This window comes from Rhamphochromis sp. 'chilingali' (assembly GCF_963969265.1).
Source record: "Rhamphochromis sp. 'chilingali' genome assembly, chromosome: 16".
NCBI classification, from domain to species: Eukaryota; Metazoa; Chordata; class Actinopteri; order Cichliformes; family Cichlidae; genus Rhamphochromis; species Rhamphochromis sp. 'chilingali'.
In genome coordinates, this window is record NC_137943.1 from 26165922 (window position 1) to 26192402 (window position 26481).

Sequence of the window (26481 nt, forward strand, 5' to 3'; positions counted from 1 at the left end):
CTCATCATCTGTATAAAAGACACCTGTCCACAGCCTCAAACAGTCAGACTCCAAACTCCGCCATGGCCAAGACCAAAGAGCTTTCGAAGGACACCAGGAAAAGTATTGTAGACCTGCACCAGACTGGGAAGAGTGAATCTACAATAGGCAAGCAGCTTGGTGTGAAAAAATCAACTGTGGGAGCAATCATCAGAAAATGGAAGACATACAAGACCACTGATAATCTCCCTCGATCTGGGGCTCCACGCAAGATCTCATCCCGTGGGGTCAAAATGATCATGAGAACGGTGAGCAAAGATCCCAGAACCACACGGGGGGACCTGGTGAATGACCTGCAGAGAGCAGGGACCAAAGTAACAAAGGTCACCATCAGTAACACACTACAACGGCAGGGAATCAAATCCCGCAGTGCCAGACGTGTTCCGCTGCTGAAGCCAGTGCATGTCCAGGCCCGTCTGAAGTTTGCCAGAGAGCACATGGATGATACAGCAGAGGATTGGGACAATGTCATGTGGTCAGATGAAACCAAAGTAGAACTTTTTGGTATAAACTCAACTCGTCGTGTTTGGAGGAAGAAGAATACTGAGTTGCATCCCAAGAACACCATACCTACTGTGAAGCATGGGGGTGGAAACATCATGCTATGGGGCTGTTTTTCTGCCAAGGGGACAGGACGACTGATCCGTGTTAAGGACAGAATGAATGGGGCCATGTATCGTGAGATTTTGAGCCAAAACCTCCTTCCATCAGTGAGAACTTTGAAGATGAAACGAGGCTGGGGTCTTCCAACATGACAATGATCCAAAACACACCGCCCGGGCAACAAAGGAGTGGCTCCGTAAGAAGCATTTGAAAGTCCTGGAGTGGCCTAGCCAGTCTCCAGACCTCAACCCCATAGAAAATCTGTGGCGGGAGTTGAAAGTCCGTGTTGCTCGGCGACAGCCCCAAAACATCACTGCTCTCGAGAAGATCTGCATGGAGGAATGGGCCAAAATACCAGCTACTGTGTGTGCAAACCTGGTAAAGACCTATAGTAAACGTTTGACCTCTGTTATTGCCAACAAAGGTTATGTTACAAAGTATTGAGTTGTATTTTTGTTATTGACCAAATACTTATTTTCCACCCTGATTTACGAATAAATTCTTTACAAATCCTACCATGTGGATTCATGGATTTTTTTTTTCACATTCTGTCTCTCACAGTTGAAGTGTACCTCTGGTGCAAATTACTGACCTCTGTCATCATTTTAAGTGGGGGAACTTGCACAATCGGTGGCTGACTAAATACTTTTTTGCCCCACTGTATGCTTGAAAGCCTTAGCAGATGTTTTCCTCTGGAACTACATGTTGGCTTGACATCTAATCCAGTCAGATCTTCCTTGGCTGCTGAATCTAAGTAATTATGTGTCCCTGACTTCCCTAAGACTCTGTAAAAGAGAAACATCATAGCAAGCAGGCCACTCACTTCAACACATAAAGTGCTAGGCAAAGAAAGAAGCAGGCGGAAAATCCTCTTATAACAGAACGCAATACAGGCGCTGTAGATTAATTCTGGTGTTTCTCAGTAATAAAGCGGCCATGCCATCTGTGCCAACCAGAGCAGCACAGTGGAAGTGAAAGTGAATGTGGATTTAATTAACACAAGTCATAAAGAGAAGGGAGGACTTGCCAGGAGACGGGGGATGTTGTCCAAGTCACCAACGCTCACGGGGAAGTTTACTTGAGTTCTGCTGCTTACAGCTTATAGAGCTCAGGTTAGGACTTGAAGAGCCCTATACAAGAGGCTATTTTAGCGCCTTCAAGGAACTATCATTTTAATTTGGTGCCACATAAATAAAACTGAACTGAAGTGAAATTGAATTTGATTGTTTGTAACAAGGTGAATTTAGTTTACACGGTCATTAAAAACACAAATATTTTATTATTATTTTGTTTTAAATGTGGTTCTTTTTTTAAGGTCTAGAAAAGATGCAGTTCTCTTCAGCAGCTATGTTTCTCAACATAAATGTCAGGTCACTTTGAATTTGAGATTTGCTCTCTGTATGAGTTGGAGGTCCATGGTGAAATCACGAATGCGCACACAGGTTTTCAGAGAGGGGATGCCAGTAGCTGTGCGATTTAAACAAGCTCAGGTTTTTGTATTTATAATGAACAGATTTGTGAACTTTTTAGTCTCCTTTCATATACTTATAGCAATAATTTTGACAGCATACAATGAACAACTTTTTCTTTCCTCAGCGCTGAAGTCTGTAATCAGTTTGTGTGAAATTGTTTACATAGGAGTTTACGGCCAACTGAAAGTTCCTCTGACTAGACTGAGACATTATTCTCTTCAAGACACTTTTATTCTTTGTTTTAGGCACAAAAATCTGCTTGTACTCAGCTTCCTAAATGATTTATTGTTTTTTTATGAAATCCACACTTTAACCCACACCTCCCTTCACTTTTTATTTCAAACAGGAAAGGAAACAATAAGTCAATTAGTAGACTGCTCTCCATTCCTTTCTCTTTCTGCGTGAAACCGACCAATACTTTGTTTTTCCACCCACCGTGAATATCTTAATTGTGTGGAGTTTTCATGGAGTAAGAAAATATTACAATGAACAACAACAAAATTAAAAGAACTTTTCAAACCATCCAGACAGACGGACTTCATTTCAGCTCAAATGAAACCTACCTGTTCCTCTGATTGGAAGTCTTCATTGTACTGTGCCATGTCCTCAGGCGGCCTCTTCTGGACCAGACTGCGACACAGCAGCCAGATGCCCAAGCCGACCATAAACATGCCGATATCGGGGATGAACACTCGGATGCCATTCCCCGCATCTGCACCTCTCACGCTGGGGACAAACAGACAAAAGATGGGACACAGATGCTGACAGAAAGCAGACGCTCGGTTCCTCAAAGTGCAGATGAATCCCAAAAATCGTGATTTGGAGGAATCTTGCAGGCCAATAACACATAAAGGATTGAAATTGGGACAAGATAAAACAGGCTTAACTGCCCGTGGACAATGAGGTCTAATATGAAGCAGTTTTTCTGAGAAATCCAGGGACTCCTGGTCGATTGTTTAGTTTACTTTGGCCCATAAACAGGTGCTGCCCTGTGTTTGAACCTGGCTGAGTTCACGTCACATGTCCCTCTGTATCTCTGACTTTTTAAAACTAAAATAAAGAAAAGTTATTAATTCATTCTAATCCGTTTCAGGCAGACAGGAGCTGCACTGAGAATCACGAGAACAGGTATTACTGAAGCAAAACACCACCTGTTCACATGAACGCATGGGAATCTGTATTTTTCCCTTACTCAAGTGCTCTTTTAATATGTGTTGTGCTCAGATTTTATATGCAGTACCACCCTCTTTAATGAAATCGGGCTTTAAACATATTGCTGTTAACGAGTTAAATTCCATTCAAACAAAAAGGCCATGAGAGAGGGAGAGCGTTATTTTCTGTTTTTAACTAAACTGTGAAAAACATGTTTACTTCCCTAAAAACTGCATCCTTTGTTCGTACGGAGGCAGCTGGCATAATTAGCCCTATTTCTTTTCTCTTTCATCTGCATGGAGTAAGAAAAGTAAGGACTAAATAAAGGGATCATTTTGAGATGTTTGTCCATCTGTCTGAATTCTCTTGACAACACTTAATAAACAAATCATATTTACACGAAGACAGCTCGGGGTTTTTATTACTGATATATTAAAACATGACGCTGTTTAAACTCTTGTAGTTATAGCGCTGTGAACAAACACTGCCTTTGCAACATTTGTTATTTGATTAGTCCGCTCACGTCTAATTAAATACAAAAAGGTTTGTTCAAACAGGAAGCTAAACACTGGTGGCGGACAGTTGCCATGACTGCTGCAGTAATCTCAGACTTCAAATAATCCAGAGAGATGCATTTATGCTGCCCGAGGACGCATTTTATGAGGTGTCATGATTGCATGTTCTATTAAATCAAATAAAAATTGTCCCTGAAATGGCTAACAGGTTTCAAAAGCTTTAAAACTCTCTTTTATCATCCAAACCAATTTCTATTTTGGTTTTACAGCAATAGCGCTCCATCCTGTCTTTGGCCACTAAAGTGTTTTCTTTACATTTCATGCTGGGCTCCAAGAGTAATTAAACAGTTTACAATAAACACACCATACTGGTGATTCTGCGGCTCAGGCTGCAGAGAAAAAGCAGACCAAATACTTGTAATTTTAAAAAAAAGAGAAAAAAAACAGCCAGTGTCATTCTGGATTCTGGTCTTGAGCTTATATAAAGCTTATAAAAGTTAACAAGTTGAAACCAGAGTGCTAATCATCTTGATGGAAAAACGCACACACCGATAAATAGATGCGCCTCTGGCTTCTGTTGTGGAGTTTAATCTGCTCAAGGACGCCTGTTTCCATTTGCTTCATTGTTGTGAAGCTTCGCGCATCCTCACATGGATGAAAGAGATGGAAACCATCAGAGCCAAACGGGGCTGAGCCAGTAACTTCAGTGACTCCCACTTTTCCCATAGTTATCGTATGAGGGAATCACAAAAACATCAGTAGTGTTCGGACCTGTCCTCACTGGTCCAAGCTACAGCTGGAATTAGTCACGCCACCTCAGTGAAAAACTTTAAATATAGAGCAAATAAAAATATGCCCTGTATATAAATATTTGGTATTTATGAAGGATCTGCAAAGGTCAATCCTGAGTAAACTGAACACTCAGCATGACTGAAAAAGTCACACAACAGCTGTGAATCGTTTTCAGGCTTGGATACATCTGAGCTCAGGTCCATTTAGGCATTAAAATGCACCAAAGCCAACTGTAATCACTGCTCATATACTGTATATGACCCTCGACACAAACAGGTAAATGCATATGGGATGAAATGTTTATGGCTCTACTTCCGCCACTTACAGTATGAAGGATGTTGAGTACTGGAAAAAAGGACGTGGCTGAGTTAGGACATTCCCGTACTCAGGAAACCACATCTAATATGATCATGTGTGTGTGGGGGGGAGGCAGACACAACAGCAAAAGCTTTGAAAAATAGGCCTGTCAACCCACTGTCAAACATAAGTGGGTTTAGCGTTCAACAAGAATCCACACAGGGACAGGTTTGGAGCTTTTATGAAGCTGGGCACATGACGAGCCACTGCAGCTACAGTAATAAGTGATGTTTAATGTTATTGTGGGGCTGCTATATTTAAGACACTTTGCACGGTCGGTGCCACCTCCTGCAAACAGAGCGGTGATACAAAAAGGTGAAGCGAAAATGTGAATTTTAAAATAATTTATTTTTTAAGATATTTCCTTAAAACTGCATTATTATTGCAACCCCAGTTGTACTATTTATGTGTTATCATCGCTCAGCAGGGTTTCAATTTCAAAACTGAATTAGTTTATTTTGATTTTGTTTTCATTTCGTACAAATATTTAGTTTTAGTTTGTTTTTAATGATTTTCAGGTGACCCCTTTTTTTGTATAGTTATTTTATAAGGTATATTTTGTTATTTAGTTTATCACATTATACAATAGTTTATTTTCTAAATTCTACTTTTTAAAAAATCTTATTTCACCTAATTTTTTTCCACACAAAATTATAAAGTTTTGACTGCACACACTGTGTCTGCAGACCGCTCAGTCCATAGTGTCTCATCTTTAGTTGGTGCAGACTGCTTGATTCCCTGCTCAGACTCGACTCTGCTTTACGTCCCTGCATGTCCAAACTAACTGATCATACATTAACATTCTGTTATCCTGACTTTTTCATAAATATTTTTAATTTTGTCAGCCACATAATGTGGACAGCACCTTGGTTTTGTCTTGTTTCTCTCTTTATTGTTATTTTTTATTTGCTACATAAATAATTTTAGTAAGTAATTCAGTAATTATTACACATAGAACACAGAACACTTTTCTTAAAAGTAATGCAGTGCGCTACTTAATTACTCCCAGAGAAAGTAATTTGTTACACTACTCTTTACATTAATTTTGATTTTCGCTCTCGCTCACTCGTGTTTTTGTGCTATAAAATATAAATAAAGTATCCATATCCACTCTGTAGACTGTGCCACTGTTTTCCACCTTCAGCACATGAACTGAAATCATTTTGTAGCACAAGTGCAGGCAGAACCGATGAGTGGAATTATTATTATTATTAGCATCATTATTATTTATAACTCATTATTAGTTTAAATCTTATCTTACCTTTCAAAGCCAATTTGTCTTATGGATTTCTCCCATGAGGAACCTGCACACAAATATATGAAGTAATTTAGTGAGTACAGGTGAGGTGTGGCAAAGAAAAGCACCTTTAAAGTTAATAATTGTTAGATCACAGTCATTAGAAACAATTAGGAAGTTGGTTGATCAAGAAACAAATTAAACAAAAATAAAACTGAATAATTAGAAAGAAACCATTTCTATTAATGTATCCAGTAATAGCATCAGCTCATCTTTTAATTTCATACAGAGGATCGTTCGCGGTGCTCGTGTAACCTTCATGTATAAACGAGAAAATAAAAACCAAAGCCTCGTTTCCACACTTTGCATTGGTTGAAGTGTTCCTGACCATCACTCCAACACCCACAAGGAGATTTCCAGGTATTCAATTCATGAGCTCGGGAGAACGAAAGAACAGCACTCATTCAGCCTTTGTTCTACTGCCACAGAAAACACAACGTCAGTGTGACTCAACTAAATGACGTATCAGTAGTCCATCTGTTTTGTCTATTGGTAGTAATTATATGCTGAACTGAATTTAGCTCAACACAGATAAAGCAGATAAAACACTTCATCTTCATCTTATCTGCCGTGTCTCCGCTGTGCAAGCCAGCTACTGCCAGCTTGTCAAGCTAAAAAAACTGAAAACAGACATTTTTTCACAGCAATTCTTGTTACACATTTACTACATTGAGCAAAACAAGTAAGTACAATTATCTTTCATCAGTGATCAAACTGGGCTGTAGCCTATCCCAGTTGTCTTAGGGCGAGAGGCATATATAAATATATATTTTTCTTTAAATAAAATGTCTTCCTGTTAATCAAAAAAAAATCACCACAGTTATTAAGAATTTTACAAAGTAAAAAGGAAAGAAAGAAAACAAACATACACACATCTGTGAAAGGAGGGGGCTACATGACATACCCTGACATCAAACGCTGTTTGAGACTCATCAGTCCACTTCCACTCAGTTACTCCCATCTAAAAGAGCTCACTGATGGAGGAAACAAACTAGGTTGTGTGAACGACTCATTCAGTAATAGCTAAACACCCAAAAGAACAAAAGGAAATTAGTAATTATTGTCTCTGTGGTACTAAGCAACACTGCAATTTACCAGTGACTAGCAACCATTTTATCATGTGTGGAGCAGAGAATTGAAACACCAAACAATCTATTTGCACGCTGAGAGCAAAGCTAAACATAGTATTTGTTCAATTTGATGTAAAAAAAGATTCTGTGTAGCTCTCATCAGCTTTCAGCCACGTTTCCACACAGCAGTACGGCTCTGATTCTCAGTAACTTGCATAAAACTGTGCCACACAAGCTCAGAAGAGCAGAAAGCAGAGAGCCAAACATCAACGTTAAAAGCTAAAGACACACATGTCTTTATTTGGAGTAAAAGCACCAAACCTGAGTTTAAAATCTGCAAATTCCACTGACCTGAAACATGAATCCAACAACTTGTTGGTCTGTGTCCACTGGATTTGTTAGTAACCATAACAAACCTACAAGCCAACGGTTTATCGTGGCTGTGTTTTCCTTTGGAATCTTTTTTTTCCTCCAAAGGTCCAAAATTACTCACGCCAGCTTTAATCATGAGATTAAACAACAGTGAAAACTCCAATCAAAATGACATAAGCAAAATTAGACTTTAGAGATTTTGAGCAGCAGTTTCAGTGAATATTAAAACATCTCTAGCACCAGCTCTTCTATGCACCTTTTGTTCTTTTGCTTTTGCTCGCTGCTTTGCTGTTTGTGTCATTTACAAGTAGCTTAAGTGGTCAGGAAAGAGGGGAGTGCCAGAAACTTGCACAGTAGGAGATAAGCTCCACTCATGTTGTCCTAATTCCTAAAAATCACCCACAGAGCTTGATAGAGTTCATAGATTACTTAATGCCCTGTTTAAATCTTAAAATAAAAACCCAGTGATGCATTAAGCAAATGCAGTCAGTTTGCAACATGCAACTTCAACCCACCCCCAAAACCAAACCTACAGATGTAAGAGGAAATCCATCCTGTGTGTGAGATCATGCTCGAGGAATGTCAGAGGTAAAGCAAGGCCAGTCTGATGCATAGGATGTCTTAGGAATACTTTCTAGTGCAGACTGAACTCAGCACGGAGACTTCTAGAAGAGAGACTTTCTGCCTGCCGAGGCGAGGCCACATTTCACCCCAGCTGGGCACCAAAAATACCTGTCCTCACACTTTATGCGAACACCATAAAACACCCTTTGTACTTGCTGGGCTGTTAACCTCTCAGTGCTGCATTTCTTTGCACTCTCGCTTCTATCTCTGGGACCTAATGCCAGCTGCCCCTTTTCCACAGAGGATGGTGATAAGCACAATCGACATTTCAGCACATCATAATTATATCAGACAATCTGAGAGTTTAGTAAGTGTTGCACATTAAGGAAACAGCAGGAAAGACATGTGTGGATACAAAAGGGAATAACAATGGGGCTTTACAAAGACCACCGCTGCACAGCCGTGTTTTTTTAGGCTGCTTAGCCCTTACAGACTGGACAAATGTCTACTGCCATCAGACAAATTGAATGCACAAATCCTTTATTATACTTAAAAAAGCTCCTTAGTGACCAGATTGCTGCTAAAAACTACCATAAAGTTTAAACAATCAAAGGAAAGTATATGGAAGTGAGTGGAGCTTGTTTTTTTTAGTCACAAACTGGCAATTTAGATCTGCAATGTATTGAACTCCACCCATCTGGAATACAAATGTTTTCAACTGTTTGTAAATGCAATGTCGAGTCAGCATGCAGGAATGACGGATGACTCCAAAGGAAGGCGTCCCCGGACTCATCTGGTGACCAGTCGCTGACCTGCTCCAACAGCTGGAGGTGTCAGCTTTTTTGGAAAGGTTTTCTCATTCATACTCATACTCAGCTTACTGCTCTAATGGCGTATTTGGCTGCGGTGAACGGAGGAAATTATATGAAGTTATCCGGGGAGAGGATAACCACCTAACTGCGAAGGAGGACTCCTTGTTTATACTCGACTGCCAAAAGGAAAAGGGTGTCAAGGAGACTAAATGCCAGATATAGAAAATCTGAGATAAGGCTATTTCTCAGGCGGCAGAATGAGAAGACAAAGAGTAATGCCTAACTTCCTGTTGTATAGAAATAACATTAAAATATCAATATCAACAGGCTGACATTAACTTCAGGAAGTGGAAAAGCCAACAACATGTATACAAATCATCACAGTGAATCAAAATCATCGGTTTGCATATTGTGCAAGATTGGGTGCAGATTGTTTAAAAGAAGTGTGCTGCGAAATGTTGTTTTGACACGATACAAGGATGTTTTTGATCTACTCAGTGTGGTTTTTACTGAAATTCCAGTGTGAGATAAGGCAAAGCATAAATAGCCTGACTTTAGATAGCAAGAATCCATACTAAGCATGTTTAAAATACCAGGAGTGGTGTGCATTCAAGGGAGGACAGTAAGTCATGTACACCAAATTATTTATTTATCTTTTATTATTTTTTGCACTGCTGGAGGAACAAAACGGGGGGGGCTTTTTGTTTTAATATATTTACTGTTCCTGCTCAAACAATTATCAAGGGTATCTATTTGAATTGACAGCCTCTATTGATTTAAATCAGTCTTAACAATTAAGTCTGATATACTTTACTTTCTTACTTTCAGCTAATCTCAAGATCTACAAAACAAACAATGTGCTGCCCAGTCCAAGCACTTTCTGACTTCCTCAGTGTGTCAACATCCACTACTTCTGAAAGCAGGATTCTTAAAACCCACTGACAAATATTTATTTTAATTTCTTTTTTAAAAAGGCTCCACAATGTCCGACGGCAACGCACGAGCATTTGGAGACAGGATATGGACCGAGTCAGAATAAAACAGTCCGAGCACTCATTAAGGAACATGTCAACTAGAATAGCAGTGTTTCACTAATGTGTTATTAATAGTGTCTGAGTAACAATGGGCTAGCAAACAGATAAAAACTAGAACATGCTAAGCTGCACACACAATATTTGATAGCAGAACCAGTTCAACTAACCACCAAGAAGGTCGTGGGTCGGCTGAGGTCTATCTGTGTAATTTGCCCGTCTCTCCGGGTACTCCAGCTTCCTCCCACAAAAACTATCACGTTAGGTTAACTGGCTAAAACGTGAATGGTTTTCTGTCTCTCTGTTGGCCCTACGACAGATTGGCGACCTGTCTAGGGGATACCCAGCCTCGTGTCCTTTTTTAGAAGCTGGGACAGACTCAAGATCCCGTGAATCCGAGCTGGATAAGCGGAATTAAATTAATAAATCGACGGAAGTTCACTTTGACTTGATTTATTATAATCAAAAATATATAAAAAAAAATATAAACAGACTTATTATTTAAAGCTGGTCATTGTGCTTTTCTGCATGTTACATATCTGTGGGTTTTTACATCGTGCTACCAATTTGATATTCATTCAGTAAAATGTTTTTCACTGGACTCTTTTCTTTCTCTTGTGATTCATACATCTCTTCCAGATTTTAGTCACGCTAACTCTGGATGTCAAAGCTAAAGTGTATCTGATTTGTCTTGAGTTAATCTGCTTATGTGAGTGAATAGGTTGTCAGTTAAAATGCAATTTGTGTTCTTTACTGCAATAATCTGTATTTCTTGCCCTACAGCAGAAGGTTTGGGCTACAGAAACTTTAACATCTGGCTGGTTACGCTACAGTTTTTTGTATCATGGACTCTGGGTCTTGGCCGCAGGGTTTTGGGTTTATGGGTTCTTGATTCTTTTGGAGATACGAATCATGTGTTTTGAGTTTTGTATTTTTCTTATAACAACATTTCCTGGTTGGTGTCTGTTTATTCATATTCTCAGATTTCAGTTTCAAATTTAGGTTGTTCTTGGTTAGAATTTGTTTCATATTTAATTCCTTGAATTTCCTGGTATTCCCGCCTCCCTTCTATTTCCGTGTCATGCTTAATCTCTGTTGCCGTTATCTCTTCCTGTTTTATTTTAGTTATTGTTTTTCTCTGTGTCTTGTGTGATGTTTTACTTCCTTTGTCTCAGGTTCTGGATTAGTTACAGCTGTCCTCCCACCTGTTATCTCTCCCCACATTATCTGTTGTATGCATATATCGTCTGAGTTTTCTCTTGTCCTTTGTATTGTCGTCCCTCATGGCTGTGTGTCTCCCTAGCCTGTTTTCCTAAAGATCCCTGGCATTCAGATACCCAGCTTCTGCTATGCAGATGTTTGGACTTTTGTATTATTGTGAGCTAACAGCATTAAAGCTGATTTTTAAGTTCACTCCTGTTTCTCAAGTCCTAGCACACAATCTGCCTTTTACACAGAAAATCCTTGACATTTACTGTCACACAACTTGCTCTGGCTAGAGAGAAAGTTGCTGTTTTCACTGTTTTTACTGGATTGTTTCATTTTTTACACAAAATAATAATAATGAAAGCTTATTTGTATAGCACTTTCAAAGCATGCGTTTCAAAGTGCTTCCACTGAATGAAAAATACAAATTTATATAAAATAACTGGACAGAATTTATGGTGTCACTCCAGGGTTTGATCTGCCAAAAAACTGGAGCCCCGGAGACTTTAGGAATAAGGACTTCCTTGACAGAATATTTAGTCTACCCTCTCTGAGAGGTGTCGTGTGTTTTTGCCTGAGGCGATAAGGTTCGTTCTACCTTGTGAGTTGGCCGTTTCTCGGCGGAGAAAACCGAGCCGCTTCCATTAGAGAGAACAAGTCATTATAACATAAGGTCAGGGTCTGTCCCGTCTAGACACGTTCATATTTTACAGTTTGATACAGAGTTTCATGAGAAACCCAAAGCCAGCTATTAACACCTTCCCAACACTGAGTCAGGAACTTACAATGTTTGCTTTACTGGCACCAAGTATCCTTTTTCTCTGCATTGCCATATGGCACAAAGAAGCTAATTACACTGAGGAATGTGTCGGATCCATAAATCTTCATGATGTGACAAAATGCAATAAGAATGAAGGTATCTAAAAAAAAAAAACCTGAATTACTATTCAGAGCGAAGTGTGCTCTCTCCTGCAAATGGTGCATGTCTTCACTTAGTGTTTTGGATGGAAATCTTGCCTCAGGCTGTGAAAAAGCTACAACTTTCTCTGGCGATATACAACTTTGTGACCTTGCATCAGGGGCTGGTCAGAGTGCAGGTATACAAGGGCACGTGAGACTGATGGGACACACGTGTGCACATAGTCGGTCATGAACAGGAAGAGAATCCGCCTTATCTGGTCTTTCCCACCCCCCAAAAAACATCCGTTCTGTGCAAGTAAATCATGGTTAATGTCTTTACAGTCAGGTTTAGCCTCATTTATATTTCTGCTGTACGCAATAACTCCAGCAGCTACGTGCAGCTGCAGGAGCACAGAGGCTACATCACAGCTCGTATGTGTACACCTCTTTAAAAGGTGTAATCAGACACTGGAGCTATTTTGGCTATGTGGGAATGAAAAAAGTCTATGATTGATCAGAGAGAACGGCTTTATGTTCTCTAGGCCTGCGACTGAGGCCCTAAAAACTCTTCAGATACAAACATTTGATTCAACTTGACATCTTAGGCTTATTAAATTCAAATTATTTGAAAGTAATGCAGGTAATTTGCATTTTTAAAGCAGGCTGGACATTTTTTCAACGCGCATGATTTAAAACACGGTATTTTCTCAGAAAAGAAATATTTACAGGGTAAATAATCAAAGTGCAACATGACCAAATTAAGCCAAATCTACCATTAGGTTACCCACACAAGTGTAAACCAGGGTTAAGCTCTTACAGGTTAGAAAAAGATGGTGTTTTTGTTTACCATATTTGATTTCCCAGTGAATACAACCAAAGCAATAAGTTCCCTGCAAAAGACATTTGATCCAATAAAAATATGATTTTATAGAAAAATACCCTTAAATGCTCTGCCAGTGCCAACGTCTTAACCCAGAGGTAAGCTGCCGACCTCTGCCCTATCCAGATCTACACCAGAAATTAATGAGCTCTACTTTTACCCATACTCCACCGCTCTACCAAGTTTCATAAACTCCACCTTGCTAGTTTTCATGTAATCGTGCAAAGAAACAAACTGCAACGGTCACATACCTCTGCCTTGACTCACACTTTGGCAGAAAATGATTTTAAAGGGTTTAATTCATCTTTATTAGTCTATCCCCTTTTCTAAAAACGAATAAGGTGCTTCCTGCATGTCTTTTTTAAATGTTTCCAGAAGGCAAGAACAACAGAAGACCACTCAATCAATAAACTCCATTCCTGCTTCTTGGATTCTTGACCCGTGAGGGATTTTATTTTATTTCTGTATACAGAACAAACGTCGCTACTCTTAGAGCGTTTACTACAATGGCTACAGTGTACTCACAGTTGAAGTTGGAGGCGATGGAGTTCCCGGCCACGAGGCTGTGGATGGTAATCTGATAGATGATGTGGAGTAGCAGGAAGGACATACTGGTGAAGCAGAGCGACTGGAGGAGACGCCCTGTGTGGCCTAACAGAGGAGAACAGCTACAGTGAGTTCAACACGGCTCAGTTTAAAGATTCCCACATGTTCATTCATCCACTGAAACACAGAAAAGTCTATGCGCTGGTTTGCTTGTGTAGATACTGAGAACTTTATCAAACACAAAAGTGAAATTTTGCTTCTTTTTGAGTTTGAGTGACATATTTAAAAAGTGCCATTTCGTGTAGTTTTCTTAGGACTTCAGTTTAGGACTGAATGGATTTGAAAACAGACAGCTGTTTCTCATAGAAAAAGTCAGTGCCTGGAGTCTGGAGCTGTTTTGAATAAATTGGTAAAGAAGGTGAGGGTGATTGGGACAGCACCCAGGAGGGATTTTCAGTGGATCACAATACATATCCTGGTCAAGAGCTGGTAACGTTACTATTGAGCAAAGCTGATTTCTACTGACAAGTCAAATAAACGTTTTGGTGGACCACAGGACCTCTAAGTCGATAAGTTACCATCTATAAGATTTTGAACTTAATTCTGCTCTTCAGCTTCAGTGTCTGTTGGTGTTCACAGTTAAGGACTTGGCTGTTGGAGGCCATGAACATGAAGGTGTTGACTGTGAAGAATACAGCTGTCAGTGGATGACTGATCCTGGGAGGGTGGAAGAGATCGGGCAGGGGAGCTGCCACAGCTGTTCAACACATGGCCACTTTATGGTGCACCTACAGGTATTTGGGATAATTTCAGGAGCTGTTATGGTCAAATTTCTCAGCAGCAGGTTTCCCACTAATTATGAAAATGAAAATCTTGATCGAGAGAAGGCAAATGAAGCTGGATCAGGCTCTCGTTCTTTGATTAATAAATAACAGTAATGTCTTGTGCTGGGCTATCAACAATGTTTCATTAAATAGTTTTGCTTATCTGCACAGTTTGGTTCTTCACTGGACAACATCCCCATCTCATTAAATTTACTGCATCCTTGTGGGGGAATGCACAGCAGTTTTACTACAGTGGGGTAATATCCTGGCTGAGGTGAGGCGCTACTGCTGAGCCTCGGGCCGCTGAGGGCTAACCTTATCAAACGTGTGCAACAACACATCACGTTGGACTTCTTGCAGTAAATGTTGAAGTAAAAACAATTTGTGTTAATTTCCCTTTGCAATTCCCAATGCTTTCACAATGGGGGAAAAGAATGCTTGTAAATGCGAGGTATGAGGAGTTTTTGCGAGCTTCTGCATCCAAACTGGTACTAAGGCTCGGGACATTGCAACTTGTTTGGCTTTACCCCCTGTTTTTCCTATTTGTAATAGAACATTTTTGCTGCCTGACGGCCATCTGACTTGTTTGCCAATGCTCATCTTGAAAAAGTAATCTGCGTCACTTTTTCAGTTTCAAAATTCTGTCCCAAGAGCACTTTTCCCCCCCCTTTCAAAACAGAGGCCATTGTTTGGTTTTAACGGTTCCTTCTTTTTAATAAACAGTCAAAGAACTTCATCCATCTGACAGCGTTAAGACCTGACAAAACACGCTGTCCTGCCAAATCACAGTTTCAGAAAAGCCTAATTAAGTCTTTTAAAGACCAGTTCAATTTATGGGGAAGCCTGCTGTCCGACTTAACAATAAGAGAAAAAGCATCTCAGGTCGTTAAAAAGCATGAAAGCATGACAAAGACTAAAAAGAAAAAAAGCCAAATTAGAAGTCTGCAAGCTAAAACATAAACCTGATAACCATATAACCCATAACATCAAATATTTATGTGAAGTCATGTAAGACGGCTAAAAGACTACAGATTTCACAAAGCTTGTAACACCTACTGCTAAAGCTCTCGCAATGCTTGTTGCTCTTTTAAAAGCAACAGCTTAGATTTTGTTCACCTCCACTGGGAATGCCTTCAAAGGTACATTGAGCTAAATACTGCAATTATGGCATTAGAGAGTAAAACACAAAAACAACAACAACAAGTTGCATAAAATATTGTCTCTGTGCTCACGTATCCGCGGGCACACAGCTGCGCTGCAGCTTTTCAAAGCAAAACGCACCTAATGAATTATTCATGTCAAACATTCGTTTTAAATTAACTTAACAGATTTAACTGCTGCATGTCCTCGAAGATGAAAAGACTGAATGAAACAGACCATCAAAACAAAGCAGTGAATTTAGCTCAATCTATTTACCTAATTCCCTCTAAAATGATTTTGAACATGTGAGTCTTTACTGCAAAATAAGATGGTTTTTATAAGTTTGTGCTGCCTGTGTCTAATTGGCGCTTAGTGTCAAAAGCTGATTTTTAACATATGAATTAACAGGAATGTTACTAGAAATTAGGATTATCTGGTAACAATATAAACAGAGATCAAATGAATTTGATTCAGTGTTTCCATGGTGATTATTTTAAGCCAATGTGCATCTTAAAGGTACTGAATTGGACTGTACATGGTAGAAATATGAGACGCCTTTCCCCTTCAACTCTCTAAACAATATCTACCTACAATCAGCTGTTTGTGCAATGACAACATCGTAATTGTTCCAGCTGTTTTGTACACTGTATATTATCCTGTTATTAAAGTCCTCCTGCCATAACTTCCTCATAGTGAGCCTGTCAGCCTGCAGCCCCCTCCCTGATGACAGACAGCTGAGGCAGACAGATGGGACGCATGTCCTGGCAGGTTGCACTGGAAGGATATCTCCTACTTTCTGACGCCGATGACTTCACTCCTCTCCTGTTTTGGATACTCTGACAATGCGCGGTGAAAGGTCACATAAACATAAGCTACTAAAAATTTAATCCACTTTCCTTTAAGGGTAAACAAAAGAACTGGCATTTTGTCAGGGTGGCGGCCTACCAACATTTTTTAATAGTAGTTTGAATGACCTTTTAATCAGCACGTCATCGCCCCTTGTCACATAGGTGTGACGTTGTGACATCTATACGTTTTTGTGGATTGGTTCTTTTAGTTTGCAGCTACAAAAAATTTCTACTACAAAGTAAGAAAAACTGAATTGTTTCAATGGGTCTGAAGACTTTTTTATTTTAAGTTATATAAGAGCTTTTTATAAGCGACAGATTTTTTAGCAGCTGGTAATTATGCCTGGAAATGCCTCTCTAGGGAAACTCGAACTTACTGCTCAGGACTGCAGAAATAATTAACATTGATTGATTATAAGAAAAGAAAACATACCAATTATTGTTAATAATCAAATCAAACAACAATAAAATACATTTACATTTATTCTAGTATTTATTTCTTTTTCAGTGCTTATTATTAGTATTTTTTTTTATACCAGAGTGAAGTTGTTTGCACTCTAAACCTGTTGAATATGTTCTGAAGTTCATAAAATCTGAATTTGAGAAGTTAACCAATGGCAGCAACAATCCTACAGCTTAAATGATCCTCAGTTGGTACTGCGCGCCAAGGAAATACTCCCCGCACCATTACACCACCAGCAGCAGCCTGAACTGCTGATACGAGGCAGGGTGGAGCAACGCTTTAATGGTGTTCGCACCAAATTCTGACAGTCGAAGCAGAAAGACTGACTCATCAGACAAGGCAACAGTTTTCCAAGCTTTTATTGTATAATTTTGGTGAGCACGTGCGAAATGCATCCTCTCCGGGTTGCTGCCATGTGACTGGCTAATCAGATTTGTGTTAATGAGCACTTGGTGAGTTGTACCTAATGAACTGGCCAGTTCCATCCCTCAATTGGGAAATTACCTGGGTGAAGATTAGTCTTTTGGGTTTGGTACTTTTGACAAAAGTGAGTTGTTTAGACATTAAATGTGAATAATCAGATGTAAAATTAAATCTTAATTTCAGCCTTATTAGTAACAGGAATACTTTGTATATTTTTTTGTTTTTTGAAGCATGCAGTTTAAGAATATTTATATAGAATATAGATATTAAAACACCCATTAAGGCAGGAAAATAAAAACGTAACAACAATAATGTCCGTCAGTCTAATTCACCTATAACAGTGTTTATGTGATTTTTGGGGGCAATTTTACTTTGGCCAGTGTTTGCAAAAGCTAGACAAAAAAAATCAGTTACACAAATAGTAACAGCATTATTGTGAGTATTGTTGACACATTATCGATATATTATTTTTTAAATATCATTATTATTATCCTTAATGTATATCCTGTCATGACTGTTGAACGACTCTTGAAATCAGCAGCTATCAGCTTCATGAGCGTTCAGCTTTACTAGAAGTCTCTTTAACTATTGATGAGACTGTAAGTGGTCCACTTTCTCCTCTCCCGCACCTCCTCTCTTTCTCTTCCTCCTTTACTTCCTGATTGTTATTTCAGCTGGAGACGAGCAGAGACGAATCTCGGACTGGACGTCGCTCCCTCAGACAAAATAGGTTTATGTATTATTAAACACTACATGTGGTCTCCTGCAGAAGCCTGTATTATTAGAGGTCTGGGAGGTGTGCTGTTTAGTGTTTTGTGGTGGATGAAGTGCATAAAAGCGAGGCTTAAATCCCACATTCATCACCCGTAAGGAGAACAGTCACCTCAGTCACTTCTCATAAACCGCAGAGGTCCACCGTGATTCATATTTCTTCAGAGGATGAATGGATTCTAAATAGCTGTCAGCTGTCATATGGAAGCTTGTTTACCGGCTGTAAACTTCCTGCATTTTTATCTAAACCAAAACACCAGAAAGGTTAAAGGTCACCTCCACCTTCAAATCGGATGAATTAATGAACATCACAGACGCACGCAGATCGTGATGTTATGGCCTGGGGAGAGAAACTTCTCAGTTTCTGTTCTTCAAATAAAATGGTTAGCCATTGTCAAAACCAGTCCTCATCCCAAGTTTCTTTTTCTTTTCTTCTCTAAGAGATATTTTACAAGCTCTTTTGTGTTTGTCTTCTCGACAGAACAACTCATGTATTTAGTTTTGTATCATTTATATGGGTATTATATGAGCAAATAAACTAAACCTGAGCCTAAAATGGCAATTTTCATGAAGAGCTCCTTAGATGTGGTCCTAATGGATCACATCTTTCTATCTCAGAGCTGGCCGGTTGCAGATCATTTTTATTATTACAGATGGACTCATGCCTGCGCTAACCAATATTACCTTTCATGGACTGAGCTATGTGCTAAATCCATGCTCATCTTAAGGAAATTCAACTCTCCTGCAGAAGGGCTGGTTTGTATTATAGAGAACAACAAGTCAATTCAAACTCTGGGAAACAGTCAAGATTCTTAGGGTGATGGCAAAGCCACTGAAACTACACAGCTTCAGAGGGGCACTGTAGAGCTTACCTTGCATTGTTGTGCTTGTAGGCTCTGGGAAGAGTGGAATAAGCAGGAGATAGATGAGGTAGACGAAGGACAGGACATTGTACCTGAACAGGCAAGCTGCAGAGACAAAGACAGAAAATTGACCAGCTCAGTAATGTGTTTACAGCTTCGTTTGCATTACATAATGTGTAGGAGTAAATAACGTGCAGACACTGGCAGCAGTCAGATCGTCACTGAACAGATACTTGAGACAAACATGTGGTGAAAATCATTAAAATGTTCCTGCTGGCTCAAAGTAGTAAAACATCAAACATTCCTCTAACTAAACTTCACACTCACAAACCTCATTATCTGTTCATCTGGCCCGCATCACTAAACCAGCCTGTGCTTAAGTCAGTCAGTGAACTGCCGTTTGTTTTGAAGAACAGTAAAGACCTGATAGTCCTCGGATGTGAAGAGGGACAATTAGCTGACTGAGCAGCCTGCGGTTATATCTGCCTCCATGCCGTAAAATGCCTCACTAAGCGCAGCTTCATATCACATGTGCAGATTTCAGAGTTTTGCAGGGACGTTATTGAAACCAGATCATTTTTTAGGATTAAACTCTACAAAATGAAATCTTTGAATGTTTTGCAGCAGTGCGGCGAGCGTCATGCACCAGATGCCCTTAAAATACTCGATGTACCTCAGAGATTTCAAAACAGGAAAATAACGTCTGGTTGCCAAAACTTTAAATGAATCACAGCCATGTGGCTGGAGCATGAAGAGTGTGTAATCCCATGACAAAAGTCTGAAAGTACAGTGTTTGATTTTTAACCAAAACACAAAATGAAGGTTAATTAATTCTGCTGTAAAATTATTACAGTTTTTTTTTTTTTTATTCCAGCTCCAATTTCATGTCATTTATCTTTTAACAAAAGTTTACATCAGGACAGAATGAAAGACCAGGGCTGGCTTTTGTTCAGTTTATTGTGTCAGTAAAACAATAAATGTGAAGCTGTTAGCTACTTTTTAGCCCTTTAGCGCTTCAACAGTAATTACTTGGCAACTACTGAAAATGAATCGACTGTTTTGGCGAAACGTTCACTGGTTGCAGTTTCTCAAATATTCAGATTTTCCCCATTTTTCACCTACCAAAGAAATAAGGTGTTTATCACTGGCTTACACATTTTCCCTTTCACAATAATATGAATTAATTTACGATAAAAAATACAACCTGCAGTCACGCTTCCACTATGAATTTAGTCAAACCTCAGAACACTGTTTCAGTATTTAGGATGTAAAACCACACATGACACTGGCTTATGTAACACCTTCCCAGCATTACACACACAAACACATACTCACGCCCCATCCAGGCACATGAAGAAGGTCCTTTTGGTTTCATGATGTCTTAAAAAGCTTGAGTGCAAACATGACTTCCAAAAACCATTAATTGATGTATTGATCCATGATGCTCCTCATTTCCTGAAGCAGGCTGACCATCTGCACTGACAAGTTCATTTTTTAACTATTTAAGCAGCTCTGCTGTCTAAATAAAGTGACTCACACTCCCAGATGTGTATACTCGCTGCTCGGTTACTCTGCTCTGTGACATCTGCTTAATATTTCAAGTTTTTCTTAGTTTGTGCAAAACGAATGTAATAAACTGCATAGCTGCTTATATTTTGTTGAACCTTTTTAGGTCAGGGGAAGGGAGTCAGGGAAGAAAGTACACAGTGACTTAGTATAAAATGTGGACACACAGTCTGACCTCCTAAGTTTCTCATTGCGGTTATATCAACAAGCTCAGAGTTTACAACCTGGTCGGCCGCACGAATTATCGTCTCAGTCACAGACATCGGCAGCTACTGCTCTTGAACTACTGAAAAATTACATTTAAATGCTGAAAATGGTGCTTTTATTTATCTTTGCACGCTCAATGGACCCATTCATCGACATTTGACTTGGCTCTGACTTTTCCCTTGCTGAAGCTGTGAAGTAAGAGCACCTTCAGGTTTTCTCAGTTCTCAGATGCAGACCAGCGAAAACTAACAAAAGTTAATAAAAGTTGTTGGGGCTGTCATCTTTGGGCAAATTGCAAACATCTGGGATTAGTTTCAAGTACGCATGAATGCTTGGCCTGCCACATGCCAAAATCACAAATATAATGACATAAATAGAGCACTATCATTATTGATCTTTTTTCTTTTCTTTTTCAAAGCTTTTTAGCAAGTAGGCGAGGGTTTTTCAGCCTAAGCCTCTCAGGTGATTGAGGAGGGAATGACTCACAATCTATCATTTTTCATCTTACACTGTTTTAATCCACCCACTTGAATTTTTATCCACATTAAATGTGGCATTAAACACTTTCTAAACCTGCAAATTTTCATGCTAACCCCATTAATCGTCTGCTCTGAGCTTTAAGTCTAAATTGGTCTCTAACCATATTTGATGTACAGATAATCCAAATGTATCTATATGGCTCTGCTCCCACTGCTAGCCTGCAGACACTTGACCGCAGCCTTCCTGACCATTTGCCTTTGCTGCATGACTCACCATCAGAAGATTTTAACACAGGGAATGAAAATAAACTGACCTTCTTTTAAGATAAACCGGTTACTGCAAAAATCCCCATTCACGGTTGAATCGGGCTTTTGTCTCTTCCAGTTAAACCTACTATTACAAACACACAAAGCCTAGACACAGGCGAGCCAAACCAGAATTTTGCAACCAACTAATTTCACAGTTTTAGGCCTCATAAATGATGAAATGTGGCAGGAGATAAGACTGCGCAGTGCCAAGCGAAGCCAAGCACTGGGAGATAAAGGAGTAAAATGAAACCGTTCAGAAGAAAGTCATGAACGAGATACCACATCAGCTGTTTTCATCTGAGCATGAAACTAAGAACTTGTGTCTATTATGATACCATGAAAGATATCCACAATGTCCTTGTACTACTTTCCAGATAAAATATGTTCAGAGAACAAACGATTAATCTGGGCTTCAAACTAACAGCGATCTTTATTATTAAACAACATTTTATTTCCTTCACTATTTGTTTGACCTGTTGGCAAATTGTGATGGGTCAAAGCTTTAACAGTTTAAAGTGATAACTTTACTGTAGATGGATTCTTTTTTTCTCAGCTCAAACCCAAATATGTTCCATTTACTATCAGAGAAAATAAGGATATCATCTGTTTAGTTTAGTGTCAGATATTCTCATATGAGAAGCAGAGAAGGTTTTGTCATTTAAAAATGATTTAAGTGACTGGACGAACACAAACACACAGGTTGCTGCAATGTTAGAGTTTTACCTGCGTATTGCTGCCCTCTTTTAATATAAATTTAACTGCTTCAGACTTTGAGCAAAGCACCAAGAACATCTGAACTTCATGCAGTCAGCTTTTTTTTCTATCATATCTGATATTTTTTATTTGGGTGATCAATTTAAAAACTATTTTAAACTCAAACATTCATACACTGAACTATCGTGCAGAGTTCAATTGCAGAAGAATTTGCCTGATGTCTGATTCCTTTCTCTTTAATGGTTTCTGATAATAATAAAATTATTGCTTAATTCTCTCCAGCCTGTTTTTACCCATGAGAGAAAGCATTAATCTGTCTTTGCTTTCCACAAAGAATTTGCTCTGTATCTGGGATTTCACCTTATTTGGGCAATCTTCTAACTAAACATTTTATTTTTAAGAATATTATAGTTTTGAAATTGATGTTTAGCCTAAACAGAACACTTTTTGCCACCTTGTCAAAGATTCTTAGTCAACATATCTGATGAAACAGCAGAGCATCTTCATATCAAAATACCACCTAAAGCATTGTGTTCTAGCGATGGCCACTGCAGCATCTGCAAACTGCACAACCCAGCTGACTAGCTGCTCCCTCTTTACGGTCACACCGCAGGTTCGATATCAGATCAGACATTTGGAAAAGTGCGTGCTCACAATTAAGTCCGCACTCCAAACTCTGCCAGTAAACACATAAACAGCAGCCTGTTTGATCAGCAAAACTCGAGCTGTGTGCAGATGTGTGTGTTTGTTTGTGTATGTGTGTGTGTGTGTGTGGTGGTGGTGGTGGTTTAGGGGATTGTGTACACATGGGCCCAGCAGTTCTGCCGGATTCAATAGAGGTGCTGTCAGATGGCCAACAGGAAACACAGACTATTCAACGTCAGTAGGCAAGTCTTTCACTAGGACATGAGAAAAGTGTCAGTCTCTGCATATAACGCACAACTAAACATATAGTGCGACTGTTATGTAGGTGTTTGGGGTAAGATAACATCTGCTGCGGTGCAGTTCACTTCCTCTCAGTTTATTTGGCAGTGAGAAGCCAGAAAATTTACTTTTATATTTTATATCCCAAAGACAAAAACCAATACTGTCTGTCTGCTGATAGCATTTGGTTTCATGGCTTATTTATGGCAAGGGCTTTAGTTCTCAAAAAGGAAAGAAAATCAGCTGATCAGGTGACTCTGATGACCAAAAACAGCATCTGTCATCGCTGATGCTGTCTGTTTCTATATGTTCCCTTCTTTCCACTTTACATTTCCTCCATCCTGACAGTTAATGATGTGTACAGGCGTAGCGAACGCTCATTTGCACTTTGAAAAAACATAAAATATTAAAGGTATGTTTACGATAAAAGGGAAGGCAAATATTCTCTCCCTCAGAACCGCATTATTAATTCATACTGTTAAAACGACTTTCCACGAATTAATGGAGACAATGCATGGACTCATGATTGCTTTTGGAAATAAAAGGGGCATCAGGCTGTCAAATGATGCATTATAGTGGTACTGAGTGGGGCTTATCTATAGAAAGCATGCTGTTAGCTTTAAAAGTACCCCGCCCTCATAAGTCTTACACAGACACCACATTGGAACCTCAAAGGCAGTTAGACACTAATCACTTTTCGCTTGTGGCCTACCACAGGATTACAACTGAAAACGCAAAGTAAAGTGCATTTAATTCAAGGAGTCTGCATCCAAGGTGAGACTATGCCTCCAAATCTTCTCCACAAAATGCAAATAACCATCGAACAATGTGTCACCTTCAGTGAAATTCATCAGCTTTTCTAGGCAGATTAGTCCTGCAAAAAGTCACAAAATAAAAAACTCCAAAGTTTGACGGCATGAATCATCGTCCACATCTGCATAGCAAAGGAGTGAATCAACACGGCCACAGCTTCTTCCTTGGAACAGAACACTTTTCTCAACAAAGTAACAAATTCAGTAAACAACAAAACGAGGAAGCACAGCTGACTACAACTCTGAGGAATGTGGAACAGCTGAAGACGTGCAGCTCAAACACTGTCATCGAAATGTAAATGATAATGAATAACAATCACACTGTCAGCCGCCAAACAGTTCAATTACAACACTGATGATTCACTAATATTAAAGGAAAACTCCGAAACCACAGTGAAAACCAAAGATACGAATTACCAATAATGCAAAGTCTGTGTATTTAGTGTTGCAATACATGTTTCATTTCCAGACACGAAAAAAATCCGATTGAAAGGAAATAATAAACTAAAACTTTGATGCTGTGATTCTGTATTTAGATATAAATAAACATACACCATTTAATTCACATCAGTTCATTTTCACCATCAGACTTTTGTACCTGAAACACAGACACCATGCCTTTGGTGTGACTCTGCAGTCACTGCTGCCGGCTGTGTTTCCTTCATTACCTCCAATAAAAGGTGACAGGTGGAGGACATTGCTGGTAAATGACGGCTCTGCTTTGTAATCTGTGTTTAATAGCTGGTGCATGACTCTGTGCAGTCTGTCGTTTTTCGTTTGGATTCACTTTTAGAGGAAAAGACCTCGGCAGTGATGAAAGGTGATCTGTGACCTCCATCACTGTGAGGTCAATCACAAATCATATAAAAAAAATCAATGACATTTTCCCACAAACATAAATATGAAAGCTGCTCTCAATGTCCTGAACAAATATACTGGAACTGCGCTCTAATATATATGAGGCTTTGAATTAATGTCACAACTGATTTATATCAGTGTAGGAAGCCGAGACAACGCAGACTAGAGTACAGTTATTAATTAACATTAAATTTAAAGGTACAAGCACAGCACAGGGTGGGATCAGTAAATAAGCTTTATAGATATTATTAGTTTAATTACACATCCTTACTTACCATAGCCAATAACACAAAAGGCCAACAAAGATGTAAAAATTGGGTATTAGAGAGAAAACTCACCAGCTGCAAGACATACTGGGAGCAGTAACCTGAAGACCAACCCGCACACTACTTCAGAGGCCATGGCTCGGGGCAGGCCGTGTTGAATCCAGGTAAAAGAAGCCGAGAACTGTCTCTCTAAGGGTTCTCTTGCATCCCAAACTCCTGCGCTCTGTCAAATCCCAGCTGGCTGCTCCAGACGGCCACATCGGCTCTCCCCTGGTGACACCTGGACTCTGGTTATTCCACAGTGAAACACTGCGCATTCACCAAGGTTCGCCTCATCAGCTCCGTCGCCAGAAAATAGTATCACCATGATAGTTTAGTGGCTCAAATGCTGTAAAGTCATGTTGACGCTGCACAAGCTGAGCAGCGGACTCAGGTGCGCAAACAGCTGCGCTGGCACGGCGCGTAAAAAAGCCGGACAAAGGAGCCAACAAGTCCTCAAGTCCAATTAAACCCCTTTCAATGCTAAACCACTTTAATCCTTAACGGATTACATAGTCTGTGTATACTTCTTAACAGAGGAGGAATGAAAGAAGACCAAAGTATAACCGGATAACGCTACCCTTCTTCCTTAGCCCCCGTGGTGAAATTTGACTTTCTGACTTCTGGTCCGGATTGTGTTCGCCAACAGGAGGCTACGGGACAAGCCTGAGATTGGCGTCGTGTTCAGCCAATCAGAAGTGCGCCATTGGTAGCTGATCCAGCCCCCTGCGATAATTGGAAGCAAGAGGTGGGACGCGGAGATGGATGAAAATACCACAAGAATGAAACGATAACGTGAAACACACGCAGCCTTTTACTAATTCTATAATTTAATTATATTAGTGCATATTTTGCTATTTAATCACCATTTTTAAAGTAATAAACACCAGATAACCACGGCCACGTCGAGGAAGATTTTATGAATTTCAGGGGGGAGACTTTTCATTATGACCTGATCTCTTCAGGTCCAACTGTTTATCGGAGAGAAACAGCGACGCCTACCGGTGCAGTATAACCACTCCAGTCTAATCCAGTTAACCACAAAAACAGGCCTGCGCTGTTTGTGCTTGCAGGCAGGAAAATTAATTTTACCGAAATGTTTTCAGTTCTCGGACAAATTCTAAACAATGTAAGAAAACATCTTCTCTAGTAACACGTAATTTAATTGCTGAGCGGGTAAACAAACATGATTTAAAGCTCAGTTTGAAGCCTCAGGATGCTTTTTTGAATTTCCAAATATTCAAACAAAAGGTTGGAAGCATATTTGCTGTTTAAATAGGATTTTGTGCTGAGGCAGCTGCAGAGGTCGCCCTGTCAGATGGGTGACCCCTGTTCTTCACCTAAACTCATCATCTTAAAATACATTT

The 26481-nt window shown here is 39.6% G+C and overlaps 1 protein-coding gene across 11 annotated transcripts in view; it reads right to left on the reverse strand.

Annotated features, from left to right (window-relative positions):
• Nucleotides 1-25734, reverse strand: part of piezo2b (piezo-type mechanosensitive ion channel component 2b) — a gene marked incomplete at its 3' end in the record, with an annotated part of 92996 nt that extends 67262 nt beyond the window's left edge. For all 11 annotated transcript variants that reach the window (XM_080861970.1, XM_080861972.1, XM_080861969.1 and 8 more), the window contains exons 1-5: nucleotides 25148-25734; nucleotides 18950-19045; nucleotides 13588-13713; nucleotides 6192-6234; nucleotides 2678-2840 (exon numbers count right to left, since the gene is read on the reverse strand). In XM_080861970.1, the coding sequence (XP_080718096.1) occupies nucleotides 2678-2840; nucleotides 6192-6234; nucleotides 13588-13713; nucleotides 18950-19045; nucleotides 25148-25211 (492 nt within the window). In that variant the 5' untranslated portion in view covers nucleotides 25212-25734. The remainder of the gene's footprint in view (nucleotides 1-2677; nucleotides 2841-6191; nucleotides 6235-13587; nucleotides 13714-18949; nucleotides 19046-25147) is intronic.
• Nucleotides 25735-26481: the final 747 nt, after the last annotated feature.